At 39.0% G+C, this 15,730-nt stretch overlaps 1 protein-coding gene, 1 long non-coding RNA gene and 3 other non-coding genes across 5 annotated transcripts; all 5 read left to right on the top strand.

Moving 5' to 3' along the window:
• Window positions 1-1,077: 1,077 nt before the first annotated feature.
• On the top strand, window positions 1,078-3,702 carry Acsx4 (Acyl-CoA synthetase X4). The gene is made up of 4 exons (XM_002056475.4): window positions 1,078-1,280; window positions 1,339-1,733; window positions 2,480-2,596; window positions 2,660-3,702. Exons 1-4 carry the CDS (start codon window positions 1,137-1,139, stop codon window positions 3,624-3,626), a joined length of 1,623 nt encoding a protein of 540 aa, XP_002056511.1. The 5' UTR covers window positions 1,078-1,136; the 3' UTR covers window positions 3,627-3,702.
• A 2,453-nt stretch (window positions 3,703-6,155) lies between these two features.
• On the top strand, window positions 6,156-7,222 carry LOC26530445 (uncharacterized). Its single transcript, XR_001449955.3, has 4 exons — window positions 6,156-6,355; window positions 6,411-6,687; window positions 6,929-7,125; window positions 7,208-7,222. It is a non-coding gene; the product is annotated as an uncharacterized lncRNA (long non-coding RNA).
• Window positions 7,223-11,299: 4,077 nt separating this feature from the next.
• TRNAV-CAC (transfer RNA valine (anticodon CAC)) lies at window positions 11,300-11,372 on the top strand. The gene has a single exon. It is a non-coding gene; the product is annotated as a tRNA-Val (tRNA).
• A 708-nt stretch (window positions 11,373-12,080) lies between these two features.
• TRNAV-CAC (transfer RNA valine (anticodon CAC)) lies at window positions 12,081-12,153 on the top strand. Its single transcript has one exon. It is a non-coding gene; the product is annotated as a tRNA-Val (tRNA).
• A 261-nt stretch (window positions 12,154-12,414) lies between these two features.
• On the top strand, window positions 12,415-12,487 carry TRNAA-AGC (transfer RNA alanine (anticodon AGC)). The gene has a single exon. It is a non-coding gene; the product is annotated as a tRNA-Ala (tRNA).
• Window positions 12,488-15,730: the final 3,243 nt, after the last annotated feature.

A 15,730-nucleotide genomic window follows, 5' to 3' on the forward strand; every position in this document is an offset into this window, starting at 1 on the left:
TATACTCTTATACCCATTTTTAATGGGTTCAGGGTATAAAAAGAAAGAAATAGTTTCCCTGGTAGGGCCCAAACTCGGGACAGACCACACTACTTGCAATGTCTCTACTCAACACCCATAATGAATTAATTAATAAATAATTTATTAAGAAAAAACGAATTAAAATAGCAACACTGAAAACAATCGCAACTGCAATGCGCATGAATATGTGTGTGTACATTTATACAGAAATTCTTGGAAATTGCGCTAGTAAAACATTGCGCAGTAAAACATATATCTTTTGGGTGCTTCTTAACCGATCTTAATTAAATTTCCAACAGTATGTCTTATTTAACCATTAAATATTTGTGTATTCTTCAAAAGTTAATTACATTAAAATTGTGGCTTAAATTGGTGGGCAATATAAGTTGGATATAAGTTGATATATATATATATATATATATATATATATATATATATATAAAATAATTAAATTAGAAATTGAAAAATAAAGGCACTAGTCTGTAAGCTATATGCATTTTCACATTTCAAGAAAATGGGTGCTATTCAAGTGAGCGGTAGTGTATTGCAAATACAATTTTTCTTTTTGTCTGTCCCAAAGCGCCATTAAAAGACGTTGGTAATTTTTGGAACTTTAAGCACTGCTCGATGAACAGCTTGTGTATCGTGCTTACGTTCACTGCTTTATCGCATAAAACGAAATGCTTTTTAAGGTAACAAAAAATTGCAATCGCAGAGTTTGTGCAGAAATAATTTTTAATTAAATTATAAATGATCAAATAAATTGTATCCAGTAATTATTGAAAGTAGACACTGTAGAATATTTGATTAAATTCATTTCAAATATATTTTTATCATTAACATCATCAGTTTAGCAAAGATAATTTTAACCAAACCAACAAAAGGCTAACATATCACGAAATTCATGGCCCTTGCTATCAGCTGGACAGCTTTTCGGCTTATCGCCAAACATTGTTTATATCTCGAGCTTTTTGCTAGGTGACGTTTGTTACCCGTTTGATAGGGTGGCGGTTGCCCAGGTGTTGCCTATGCAACGGTCGGCAGTTGCTAAACGGCTTGCGCGACGCTCGGACACCCTCACATCAAATCGACGCTCTTATCAGTTATCAACGAACATGGAGGGCGGCCCCAGCACGCAGTTCGATAAATATACAAAAATTTGGAGTGGACCAAGGCCGGCGCATTTCTTTGACGCCGATTGCTCCATTGGAAAGATACTCTTTGCCTTTATGCGCAATCATCCGGCGAGCCTATGCCAGGTGGAGCTAGTGATAAAAAAGTGACGAGCATAATCAACTTAAATTCTTTTACTTGCAGATTTCCGACACGGAGGGCACTGCTTTGACCAATGGCGAGGCCATCAGCTTTGCCATACGCATCGCCCAGCAACTGAAGGCGATGCATCTGCGACAGGACGATGTCGTAGGCATTGCGGGCACCAACACCACATATCTGATGCCAGTGGTGCTGGGCTGTCTCCTCAATGGCACACCCTTTCATGCTGTCAGCCCCTGGCACGATGAGGCCACCTTCAAGCATTTGTTTTGTATCACCCGACCGCGCATCATTTTTTGCGATGGCACCGTCTATGACAGACTCAGCGCCATTGCCAAAATGCTAAAGGCGCCCGTTTATACGCTCAAGGATCATCGAATCCAACTGCCGCGCATTGAGGATCTCCTGGAGCCTACTAAACAGGAATTGTACTATATGTAAGTAAATACACACATAAAACAAAAAAGAAACAATATTGTCTTCAGTTTATAAAAAAAAAAAGAAATTTCTAGAAAACATGAAGATATTCTGTCTCCTATAACAAAGTATTCTATGGAAATTGTTGGTCAGAAAATATTTTTGAAAAGTGTTTTTTCCTCAAAGTACTCGAGAAGAAATAAGTAAAAAGCTATATTATATTGACATATGTATAAAATGTACAAGACTTTAAGAAAGTGTGCTTAATTTATAAATGAAAAATATGCTTTTTTCCATTTTCCAAAACATATTTTTAAATTCTGGATAAATTTTTTAAATTATGACGATTTGACTGTACAAAATTTAAAGCATACATTTTGTGCATTAAATAGTCTTATTTTAAGTGAAGCATATTTCAATGTAATTTTGTCTTTTTTTAATAAAAAGTTCTTTAAAAACATTGAAATTCATTCCAGCCAGTAATAAACAACCCAAAGAAAAATCCAACTATACCCAAATTCAGATCAAAGCAAGAGATAATTATACATAACTCTTATTCATTTTTATCTCTATTACGAAAGCTATTCAAACTCTATTTCAATCAGATATATAACATTTTTAAGTATTTGCTACGATCTGTAGAAATTTGTGCTAAAAACTATTTCAAGACTTGTTTTCCTTGACTGAAAGAACACACTTTTTTTTTGTATTGCAGTTAATTTCTTTTATCCCAAATACGTTGTTAAACCTTATTCTATGCTTACAGACCAGAGCCACTGATGCTGGGCGGCGATCAAACCGTGGCTATACTCTGCACCTCCGGCACGACGGGATTGCCCAAGGCGGTTTGTATTTCAAACTCCGCTTGCCTGTTCGATTTTGGGTAAGCGTTCTGAAAACCAAATTTCCTAGCAGCTAGATACTAATTAATACTCCTTCTCTACAGCTTTGTCACCGGCCAGGATGTGCTGCTCTCGTTCAGCACGATCGACTGGGCGCCGGGTATGTTCAACATGCTCTTCAGCTGCTGCCATGGCTCGACGCGCGTCATCACCGATCGCGCCTATACGCCCGAATATATGCTGCAACTGATCGAGAAATATAAGGTCACGCTGCTGACCGTGGCGCCCCAGCAGGCGGCCTCGTTGCTGAAAGCGCCCACGCTCAGCAAACAGAGATTGGCCAGCGTGCGCTTCATCAGCATTGGCGGCGGCAATTGCTATGTGGCCAATCTGTTAAAGCTGCAGGAATATCTGTTGAATGGTCAAATCTCCTATGGCTATGCCTTGACCGAATGCGGCGGTGTGGCGGCAAATATGGGCGTGGCCAAGCCCTCATCAGTGGGCAGAATAGTGCCCGGCGTTAAGGTGAAAATACTGGACGACGCCGGTCGCAGCTTGGGGCACCGCGAAACGGGTGAGATTCTAGTGCACAATGGCAAAGTATGGAATGGCTATTATGGCAATCCGAATGAATCAAAACGCATGCAGGACTATCAGGGCTGGTTCCATACCGGCGACATGGGCTATTTTGACAACGAGAACTTCTTGCACATTGTGGAACGCAAACGGGACATGCTGCGCTTTCATGGCGCACAATATTGCCCCTACGAAGTGGAGCAGGTCATAGCCGAGCTGCCGGATGTGATTGAGGCGTGTGTCTTTGGCCTGTGGAACGAGGTGGACGGTGATCCCGCTGCTGCTGCAGTTGTTAAGGTGCCCGGCAGTCGGCTCACCGAAATGGATATTGTGGAATATGTGGCCAAGCGTCTGGTGGTCACCCACAAGCAGCTTCACTGTGGTGTGTTCTTTTTGAATGAATTGCCCAAGACGGGCAGCGGCAAGGTGCTGCGTCAACAGGCCAGAGACCAGGCGTTGGGCAAAGAGTGGACCGACCATCGCAATGGACATTAATTGTTTATATTTTGGCTCTAAGTCTTAGCGTTTAGGCATTTTATTTATTAAATGACTCACACATTCTAGCATTCAATCATTTGGTGAAAGGCATCGGAAACACTTGCCGGCCAAAAGTTGCTTTAGATAGTCGCAAGTATTCATTTTGGCTTTGTGCTTTTGTATTTTTTTGGCATTATCATGTGCTTATCTAGAAATGATTAGCTAACAATAGCGATATGTTGGCAACCAAATACCAATGGGCAATGGGCACAAAGCGACGGTGGAACGAAGAACTAACTTCGATATATGGCCAGAAAAAAAATGTACAATTAATCAGTATGTTTAAGCACTGAAGAGATCCTAAATAACCAGAGAGTGTCTAGTTCTTTACCGGATCTTTCGATTAATATACAAGCTAAGAGCTAAACCTTTAACATCTATTAATAGACTATCCTTTAAGATCCTTAGATCCTTTAAGGACCTCCTCCCACCACGACAGGAGACGCTCCAGAGCCGCCCGACTACCTAAGTGACGATGCAGACCTATTCAAAGAAGACACTTTTGACGTTTGTCCACAATAAGACGAAATACCCCTAAGTTGACTGTGTTGTAATTTTTTATTCAATACAATAAACATATAAAAAAAATAAAACAAATAAAGAATAGTCTATAATATGAGATAGGTATATTAAGAGCTGTACAGTATCCAACTACAATATCAGCTGAGAGACAACCCTTCGAAATTTTATTAATTGGGAAATTAAGGGATTTGTATAAACTCTCGTGATGTTTTAAGAAACTCTTTAAGAGCTGTAGAGCTTCCAATGATATCAGCTGAGAGTCAAGTTTGTTAACACTCTGTTTTCTGCGAGCTTAACAGCCTATGTTAAAGAGCTGAAGTCTTTCTAACAATAAATGAGAATTTCTTTATGATTTTATTAGGGGTATATAAAAAGTTCTCTATATAGGAGAAAAACCCATCACACGCATGTTAACAGAACTATTTAAGAATGACCTGAAGAATTGTCGAACTGGCCCAGTTATTAAGCCAAGTGCACAATGAGGAACCTAGTTTGAAACTCAGGGATGTAGAAATGACTTATCCGAAGCCCACTGAGATGCTGTTAAAAATAATAAAGAGTATTCCTTGTATCTTAAGTAGAGTTAAGTAGATTAACCGTTTACTATTAATGCATCAATCCGTCAACCCTCGCTGACATCTAAATTCAGAGCTCCACTGATTAGTCGCATTTCAGTTCAACAACCCTTTAACCTTTGAATAGATAAAATGCGTGGGGGTATGCCTCTGCTGAAACTGATCGTATATAACATTTGATTGACAGCTAAGCTAAGTTGTACTTTGTACGTGATCTTGTCAGTATTGCAATTGGATACGCTTGGCCCCCTGCCCACACCCGGTGTGAATCATGAGCACCGCTTGGGTGCAAACCCTAAAAATAAACTCAATGTTTGGATACGCCCTGCTGGAACAACAACAGCAGCAGCAACAGCAGCGACAACAATTAAACAGCCACTTAAGAACAAAATTGATTTTATTTCGGATCGCAAAGGATCGTTGATAATAATCAGGCGCTCTTAAGCTGATTGACAGCCGCGAGGATGTTGTTTCCAATGTCAAGTTCATGAAATACAATCGCATTGGTATTTTTTTTTTCTTCTTTTATTCGGGCATTTAGAGAGACATTTGTCACTGATCTTACCAGCGATCATGTGGCTGTTGTTCCTGTTGTTAATGATCATGATCGCGGCCACTGCCTGTTCAGGCGTATCAAATATGCAGGAAGTGCAAGACGTAGCCAATTGAATTAGTCTCGGTACGCCAGGGGCAACATTTCAAAGCTGCCTGGCGCCTGAGCCCAGCTTTGGTTAACCCGGCTTAACTCGACTGATCTTGTTCAAAGAGAGTGAGATCGTCGAGCGTTTCTAATTGTCATGCAAATACCAATTATCATTTGTCAGTAATGCCACTTAGAATAATGTGTGTCTATGTATAATTAAATGCCAGCGAATGATTTCTGATCGATCATATCTACAAACCGCTATCTACGATCACTGATCGCAGCATAGATCAGAACTCTGAACCCAGCTCTTGCTGATTAATTCATTACCTACTGTCGACCAGCTTGTCAGTTACACATACGACAACAGCTGCTGTTTCTGATTTTACTATCTATATAGTTTATATAGTATATGGGCTGACCATAATTAACGTGTAAGTAAATGTTATTGCATTATATAAAATATTGTTGTGGCCGTATAAACTTATTTATACCTGTCGTCTATGCTGTTTGAAGGATTGTTTAATTAGTTTTACCATTTGCATATGTCAAAGCAAAGAGCCCAGCAGTTTTTTGTACCCCCTAGTGCTTCTACACTATTAGCTCAATAGAAAAATCCTATTAAGTCATCTAACGCAGCGTCTCATAAATGAAAGTGCTGGCCGGCAATAGACTTGTTCGAGGAAGACAGATCGGTTTGCATATACCCTACAAAGATTGTATTTTTTTTTTAGGTTATCCTAGGCGTTAAATGCCATTACAAATTTTAAGCTACGACTAAATTTTTATAGTAGAAAAAATGACTTATTTTTACAAAAAACTTTTTAACCATTTGAGGACTTGTCTTAGCTCCACATCGTTTCACGGCCCACTTCTGATTGCTTTCTATATTTATAACTACAGCGATTGGCCGAAATGTTTGCGTGCAATGGAAAAACGTTTTCATGGTAAAAATTTGAATTTTCATAAATCAGCTGCACTTAGTTTATGCTACATTTTCAGGCACACCTTCTAGCGAGATCAAGAAAGCATTTTACAGAAGATAACGCCAGCTGACCATCAAAAAACGTGGCAAAACGGGCAAACATTTAACAATGGGCAATTGTTTATACAACATACTGTCTTAAGCTAATTTAACCATGGACTGAAAACGATTTAAAACAACATGTTTTTTGACTTGGTGCAGCTGCTAAACTATGAAAATTAAAATAATAAATAAATAATATGGCGATTAATCAACTGAATAAATAATTCAAAGTCGAGTGCTACTTCGAGTCAGGTAAAGAGTTTCCTTATAAATCTAATTGTTTAAAAATTGAGAGAATATCTGTGGAACTATGGTTAGGAATCATAATAGATTAGTCTTGAATATGTTGCCTAACCGTAGGACGTGGAATGTGGTCTTAAAGGAATGTAAATTTTTGAAAAGTAGTTTAAGAACACAATGTATATGTAGTATAATAGTATCCACATAGCCAACAATATTTTATCAAATACCCTACATGCCCATTAATATTAAGACTCAAGACGGAATTTCCTCTGGTGTGGCGAATTTCGAGCCAAGACTTGGGCAAATGAATGTGGAAATTCGGGTTCATAAATAGAAGCTAAATATGTTCAAGCCGCCAGCTGAGCCAAAAGAAAATTTAAATTGGAATTATCTGCGTAGCAAATTATGATTACATGAACATATATATAAATTTTTTGCCTGTACAGTGTGAGTGGAGATTTGATAATATATAATATTACAAATTAGTTTAAAAGTACAACTACCAATTGATGAATTGCATAAATTCTAGATCTAATAATATACCCGATTTTGAATACCCTATATAATCATTGGCATAACAACTTTGACACATTGCCAACGACATGGGAGAACGTTGAGAACACACAATTTATGGCGCTTAAATTGCAGTCATGCGCATGAGCGGCAACGGCTAACAAGATCAACATCTCAACGTGGAGCGTAGCCCCCAACCCCGCCATCAAGCGGGTACCCTGCCCGATATCTGCCCCTTGACGCAAGCTAATGCGAGTGCGGCTTAGGGCGGATGTTTGGTGTCAAAACACGCGGCGCATTTTCCCTGGAATTTCAGAGCGTTACCCGCAGTCTGCGGATCCTTACGCCTCATCATCGGCTCCGTTGTCGTCTCCGTCTCGGTCCCCAACTGCAACTCCGGGCTGGTTAATTTATGTTAGCGACGTGTTCGCCAGTGAAAACAAACGGGTCGATCGAGAATGGAGACGATCGATCGATGCTGGGCTATAAAAATAGTGTTCGAAACTCGTTGCTCGGTCGGGGCTGTTGTTGCTTTTATCAATTTGTGTTCATTTCTAAGCACGAATCGGCCAGCATAGATCATAAAATGCTTGCCCCCGGCCATGGTCATTGTAAGGAAACAACAATAACAACAACGACAGCAACTGAAAATTTACATAATTACCGCTGGCGGTGCTTTTATGAGAGCCGCCCGAACGTGTCAAAATGAAAAGTGTTGCATGATTAGCGCGTAAATAACACGGCCAAGGCATAAATCTCATCGAGTAGTCAACTCCCCAGCCAAGGAGCCGTCTCCGGGTAAGATAATCAAATAAATGTAGCGATTAATAAAGATGAAGATGCTAGCCGTGGCTGGACAAAGACAAGCGCAAAGAGAACAAGAGGCCTCCAGGCGCAGAATGCACGACCGGAAGATACCCGGTACCAACATTTCCAAAAAAACGATAAATATTTTAATGTACTTTAGAGCGAGAGATTCGTTGATTTTTGGGAAACACAATCCAAACTTAAAATGTAATAAAACTATGTATTCAATCACAAACCAAATAACATATAGACTTTACAATAAGAGGACGGCAATGGGGCCTCTCGTTTTCTGTGCGGCTGGTCCAAAGTCGCCTTCGTTTCGCGACACGCTCGCGCGCTCAGGGAGCAAGAGAGTAAGCAATACATATAAGTTTAGCGATAGACGGGCATCGCTGTATATTTTTTATTCCCTCGCATGTTGTTCGGTTAGTGATTCAATACAAGAACCTTCAAAGTTCTTCAACAAAAGAAGTTTGCAAAACGATATTTATATTTTTGAAGAACAAATTAGTTATTTTTAAAATAAATACAATTTTCTGCTTATGCAATAACTTTAATGCATAATTGGATATATAAAGCTGAAAAATACTCAAAAACAGAAGGCTGAGAAACGATATTTATCGATGTTAAAAAACCTAGTTGCTATTTTTTAAAACGCAAAATTTGTCTGCTCCAAGCCTAGATATAAATTACTACACTACTACACAGAAAGTTGAAAAACCATTTGCACAACTGCAATATACCCCATTTGCCCATTTTCAATGGGTATGGCGCACAAAAGTGAGAAAGCTCACCGTAGCTAAGATCAATGTGAAGGCTGATGTGGCCAACTGGCAGGCTAGCCAGCTGTTTTGGTTCGCCTGGCGCCTGCAGCGGCTGTAGTCAGTCTGCCCCTTTGCGCCACAGCCCCCCGTTGTGGGAGGTGTGAAAATTGTGGCGAGGGGCAGCCAACATATTGCCAAGCTGCAGTCGCCAACGGGCTAACATGACACATTGCTGTAGCATAACTTGGTCAGTAATAAGCAAGAGCAACAAGTGATATGGCTTATGCCTGCTGGCCAGGGCCAAGATGAAACCGGCCAACTTGTTGCTCATATCGCAGATGCTGCGATAGACAGCAGTTCCTTAACACGTCCCCAGAGCCGCAGGCCAGATTAAGAAAAAAAATAAGCCCAGTCAATTTTGGTTTAACGAATATTTAATACCCTTGCAGATAGGTAATTAATTAATATTTTTATAGGAAAACCTTATTCTCGCCCGACTGTAAGACGAAATAAACAAATTGCTCAAGATATTTTGAAAAATTAAGCCGATTTTTGTATAAAGACAGCTACACAATATAGCAATCCGATCGTGATACGACTTTTCCTATACACTAGGAGGCAAGTAAAGCTCCTATTTGCCGAGTTCAACTGATATATCTTGCGCACTAAAACTAAATGCTCGACTGATATTTGCTTTAGCAGATAAATGATATAGTAGTCCGATCCGGTCGGCCTTGAGGTATACAGCGCCTGCTGCAAAAAGTCGCAGCTACGTGAAACCTGGAAGACGGACACGGCCTGTCCTTTCAAGCTGATTAAAAGAATGCACGTTGCACATTGCGTGAATAAATTAGATTACCCTCTTAAAGGGTATTTAAAAACTTGTTAAGAGCAAAATGTTGTTAGCATAGCTGCAATCACTTTTGGCCTGTTATAAAGTACCATTTTTCTTAGCGGTTTCATATTACCGTTGCGATGCGGTCAAGGTCTCCGCAAATGTCGCTGTAACTTTCATTGAGAGACATTGGCATAACCGATTCTTTACATATATAACCGACATATGTGTATATACATAAATACATATGTCTATATGTATTTATAGAAGATATATTAGGCTGCTTACCAGTTTGGCTGCAACAACCTATTCCCATGCGCCCCACACACATAAATTAGTTTTCCATGTTCACTTGTCACTTGTATCGGCCATGGGCATGGCTGCAGCCCGTTTGGCTTGCGGGTGTCCATGCACAGACACGCACACGCACACACACTTATGGCTTATCAGTGGGCCACCTGAATTTGCAAGAGTTTTTGGCCCTAACTAATTGCCAATTGTTTATTTTAAGCCTCGCTGGACACATCGCGGAAGGGAGCCTCTGATAGTTGCCTTCCTTTTTGGGCCGTAGGCGGCTTTGTGCCCTTGAATTTTGTGTGGGCTTGTGCGTCGTCGCATTGATAAGCCAGCGGCGGCTATCAACAAGAGCGTTTGGCAATGCAACAAACTAATCAATATTTATTAAAACACACTTTTTAAAACACATTTAGATTATAAACTACAACTATTTCACAAAAGACGCGCGCGAACATAGACAACGCAACAACATACCAGCTGGCAACGCTGGCAGCACTGCGGTTGCCACTTGCCAAAATTAAAATGTCCCAGCAATTAATAAAATGTACCAATGCAATTAGATACATATGTGCGTTTGCAGTCTTTAACACGCCATTAACTTATATATAAAATATAAAGAACATTAAAAACAATAATAAACTTATTGATAAAATGAATTGGCATTTATGAATAAACTAAAATAACAATGTAGCATCAATTACTAAAAGTACCAATTTTGCTACGATAATCGATATATTGATGACACAAAACGGTAATTATTCTTCCCGCTTTTGCTTTGCACTTTTGGCGGGTAGCGGTGCACATTGTTTTTTTTTTTTTATTTTTCTTCAGTGACACGTCAAAGTCAAATGGCATCGCGCAGTCACAGTGTAAATTGTAAATGCAATTGTAAATAACAATGAAACAAGTGTTTATAAAAGAGCGTTTGCTGCACAGGCAAACTGTGAAGTGTTCGATTTTTAAGAGTGAATATAAATATTCAGCATGCCGGCTAATTTATACCAAAATCTCAAATTCACTTGTTGCGCACGCATGACACACACACTCATGCGCATGTATGTAAGTACACACACATGCACTATATGTGTATGTATATAAATGCATTTTGAAGACTGCTTTTACTAGCAAGTTCAAAGACCTTAAGAAATAATATACAAATACCTAAATCTAATAGCATGGTCTTAGCTGCCGGCCTGTCTCGCTCGGCAAGGCAAACACTTTTACTCCTCTGCTTATCGCAATGCCCATAAATAAAGCTCACGTCTATTAGCGCTGTCATTAATTTTCCTATTTGGAAAATATGCAAATTAAACGCTGATTAATTGCTGGCAGGAAAAAGTGAATCGTTTTTCCCTATCGCGACGGCAACTTACGAGTTAAGTTTTAGGTGGCAATGTCTTCAAGTGTTTCCGTAGTGTAGCGGTTATCACGTGTGCTTCACACGCACAAGGTCCCCGGTTCGAACCCGGGCGGGAACAAGTCTTAATTTTTTTATAATCATTTTTGCACGCAATTTTTGAGTTATATTTAGGTGCTTACATGTGTAATTATTTTCCTTGAAATCAAGTTCATGCGTGTTTGGGCCAGCTTACACGCAAGCAACGTCAATATCAACACGTGTAAATGTACATATTTATGTGCCAACTCCCATGCATGCACCTTTTGGTAGTTTTATTCCCTTTTAATGAGCCTCGTTTTACGATCATTTAGGTGTGTATTATATTTATAAACAGACAACCCTCGGCACACACGCACCAATTTCAACTGTTTAACGAGCCGCCAATGTCAGCCCCTGCATGACTTCCAATCCTGACACTTTTATGGTTTCCATTTATTAACCCCAGCGTCGTTTATTGGGCAGTGCACTCAACGCATGCCACCCATAGCGGAAACGGAATGTTCTATTAAATTGGTGTTGAATTGGTGGTAGAAGGTACACTTTAAAATTGAATGGGCTTTATTGACAGATTTGGCATTCAAATTTCCAATATAAAGTTCTGTCTTATAGACATAGCTATATTTAAAATTGCAGTACTCTTACGAAGCCCAGAAACACGTTTTCCTTTAAATGTATGTGTTTATTTTGCGGGGCTTATAAAATTTTTCTAATGTAATCAAGAGGATTTACTTAATCATTTTGCTTGCATTCGTAAACTCAACATCGTTTGGTTGTGCTTCCCATACAGGTTTCCGTAGTGTAGTGGTTATCACGTGTGCTTCACACGCACAAGGTCCCCGGTTCGAACCCGGGCGGGAACAATTCTTTTTTAAACTTTAGATAAATAATTTTTGATAAAAAAAAATGTTTTTTAATATTAAACAAAAAGTGTATAATAAACTTTTTTTCGTTAAGAAAATTATATTTTATTTAAAATGCAAAATATCTATTGAAAGCTTAAAGCTTTAGATACAAGAGCTTTTGGCGGAATTTATCAAGGGCCCGATTATTTATGTTATTTTGAACCGTCTTTAATAGTGGAAAAGCTGTTAAGTAGCAACTCAACTGCAGTGTATATACAAGGGGATGTAGCTCAGATGGTAGAGCGCTCGCTTAGCATGTGAGAGGTACGGGGATCGATGCCCCGCATCTCCAAGGGATTCTCTTTTTTTGTCATGTTTATATATTTTTAATCCCTTTATATTTACTCCATTTTGGATTGACAAGCCATTAAGATGCTCTGATATTTTTGTCCCAGCACTTTCCAATTATTTGGTTTAGAAATTATGCTGGCTACAGCTCAACTCAATTTAAATGCTTCTAAATGGCGACTTTCACACGCTTCTCACCCAAAACCCGAACTGGCATGTTATGCAATCGGGTTTCAGCTTTAGCTTTTGCTTGTTTCCCGGCTGTACACCCATTGCTCCGAGCAGGAAGAGTAAAAGAAGCCAGGGCAGAAGTCGCCGACGCTAATCCAATTAAGCATATTCATCATATTCACGCAAATGCAGGCCATGAACTAGAAAGACAACCTATGGAGGGGGCAGCCAAACGAATATCGTGAAAAATGCTGACATTTCCGTCATGTTGCGTTGATTAAAATCTAATTGAATTTAACTGGAATTCTGTCAATTTTCAACACTTTTCATAATATTTTACAACACTTCTTGCGTAAATGTCAAAATATTAACTTAAGCGGAAAAGTAAATGTATAACGAATTGTAGTCGAAGAATTTCCAAGCAAACAGAAAAAAAGAAATTATCAAGTTTTTCAAAAGTAATCTTTTATTTAAATTTATTGAATAAACAATTTGTAAGCAAAGATAGCATAACTATCTAAAATGCCCGAATATTTCAAATAGCTTATTTTCATCTATCTGTTTAACAAGCATTTAAGAAATGCGGAAAATCGAAAGTTTGATAGATGCCCCCTTCAGTCAAATGAAATCAGGTCAATGAAAGATTTCAAGTACCGATATCCGGCCTGTGACCAGTTTCCACAGGTCTAATGTCTAAACGTGCTATCTACCATGTGGACTCCCCATTAGATTCGCCTTCTATTAATGGCATTGACATTGCCATTAAATAATTGAAGTTCAGCTGTTGCTGCTGCTGCAGCCGGGGGCATTACCTGTTGCGTGTGATTCAGTCAAAACGGTGTATTCTCTTTACGTCACGTAGACAGAGTAACAGCCATGCATAAACTGAAAATCAAAACTGATATACTCGAATAACCATAAAGCTGTAGAAAATAAAATAAACAATCGATTGCAGACGTAGACATAAACCCAAGCGACTAAGTCAATATCGTAAAAACCGAAACTTGAATACCCTAATGTAAAAAAAAATGTGCGAATATTTATAAATTATTATTACTTTTCTGATAATAAAGTGACAAATAATAATTTTAAAAAAATCCATTTTCTACATCTTTTTGTTCAACAAATATCTCAAATGGTAAATTTATGAATGTTTTCTTGCTCTGAAGTCCAATTTTCGTATATTATATAACAAAGCGGGTTGTCTATAAAAATGGGGGGAAAGCTTGGTAATAAAATAGTGAGTAAAACTTTAAGCGTATTTAAATAATACTCAGAAAATATAATTAAATAAATTTGTATATTTCTAATAGCAAATTATTTACTTGATTCTATTCCCCACTTCATTAAGCGAATCGATATCTATAAATATATGGGTGTGCATTAGTTATCTTATCGAAAATCTATTAATTATCTATACAAATGCAAGGGAAACGCGACCTAGAGCAATTGCAAAAAATGCCACATAAAAACTGTTTCAAAATAACCCCTGATAACCTTCACAAAAAGGGAATACCAAGTCTTCTTCCGTTTCTTAAACAATATTCCAATTAGACAAAATATACAACGGGGCTCGATCAGCTGACGACGCACAAGTGAAAGCCAAACAGCCGGCGGATTCTTTTTTGAACTTCCATTGGCCTCTAATCAGCGACATCCAAGATTGCTTACTATCAGCACAATGCGCATTCAGTGGCAGCGGAACAGAGAGTGTGAGAGGGGGAGAGAGAGCGAGAGCGGTGGAGAAAGGAAACGCCGGCACCTTCGCCGTGTCATTGTGATCATCAGAATTGCCTGATAAGCAGTGGCAAATTTTTTGTTTTTCTTTTCTTCTCTTTTTTCACAAATTTGTGGAAGTGCGCGTGCCGAGCGACGTCGACTGCGACGTCACCGAACTTTATGCTTTATGCTGATTTATGTTTTTTTTTTTCGCGTCTGCAAATTTAAAGATGGCAGCGGCACGGCATAGTAAACACAGACACGATGTGCACGAAAAATAATTTGCGAACGCGCTTTCAAAGCAAATGTTTTTGTTATTAAGTAAACATTTGCTTTGAATATCTATATATATTTTTTTAAAACAATTTATTGAAAGTTAATGCACTAAGAAACGTTTATATATATATAACGAAGTTAGTGGATATAATTGGAAAATTAAATTCGTTTTTATAATTTTTAAGGCTTTTTTTTTGGTGCCTCTCTAACAATGTTTTGCTACGTCACATTTAGGCCAAGTAGTTTTGTTTTGTGGGATGTTGCATTATTTCTTGTTATAGTAGCCAACGTGAACACGATCGAGTAAGTTTTTGTTTAATTCGTTTTCGGCTATGTTTAGTCAAATCAATCAGATACAAAATTATCCGACAACAAATCCTGTTTTCCAACACTTAACTATTGTTTAGAGGTCCTGCGGATTCGTGACACGTCAGAGCTCACGATTCGCGTTCAGCTCCCGCAAAGTCTGTTCTGTTGCCAAGTGCTGCAGAGCTTTGTGTGATGGCTGCTCCGTTTGCCAATTGCCTCGTGTTTCGTCTATTCATGCGAATATTTCAGCAGCGTTGAATGAATGAATGTGAATGTGGGAACCTGAGCAATCGGCAACAGCAGCAGTTGTCGTCACAATTTCGCCATTTCAAGGCCTACGTGACTTGTCTCACATATGTATGTATGGAACTGGGTCTGGGTCTATGACGGTGGGTGCAGAGTCTCCGCACTTGACATTTTGTGCTAGGGGGCGTTCGTTAGGCATTTGTCGCCCACTGTATATTATGTTTGTCGTAATTTGAGCTCAAATCGTAATTGTTCTCACCATTATTTATTCAATTATAGCACACGCTACGTATGCGTTATTTTTCGCAATAGCAATTGCACCAGCTGCTCGCACACCACATGATCTTGCCTGTTGCCACACGTGCTAGCGTCTGGCTATTACGGCAAAAGGTCTTTGACAATCGTCTGACAGAGAAAGAATGAGAGAGAATGAGAGATTACTTAACAGCGATAGTGTCTGCTGTATCTATCTCTCTCGCAGTTGCTGATAATACTTGGCTGCCAGTTGCTCGTACTGCCAGACAAA

Source organism: Drosophila virilis, chromosome 2 (genome assembly GCF_030788295.1).
Source record: "Drosophila virilis strain 15010-1051.87 chromosome 2, Dvir_AGI_RSII-ME, whole genome shotgun sequence".
Classification (NCBI taxonomy): domain Eukaryota; kingdom Metazoa; phylum Arthropoda; class Insecta; order Diptera; family Drosophilidae; genus Drosophila; species Drosophila virilis.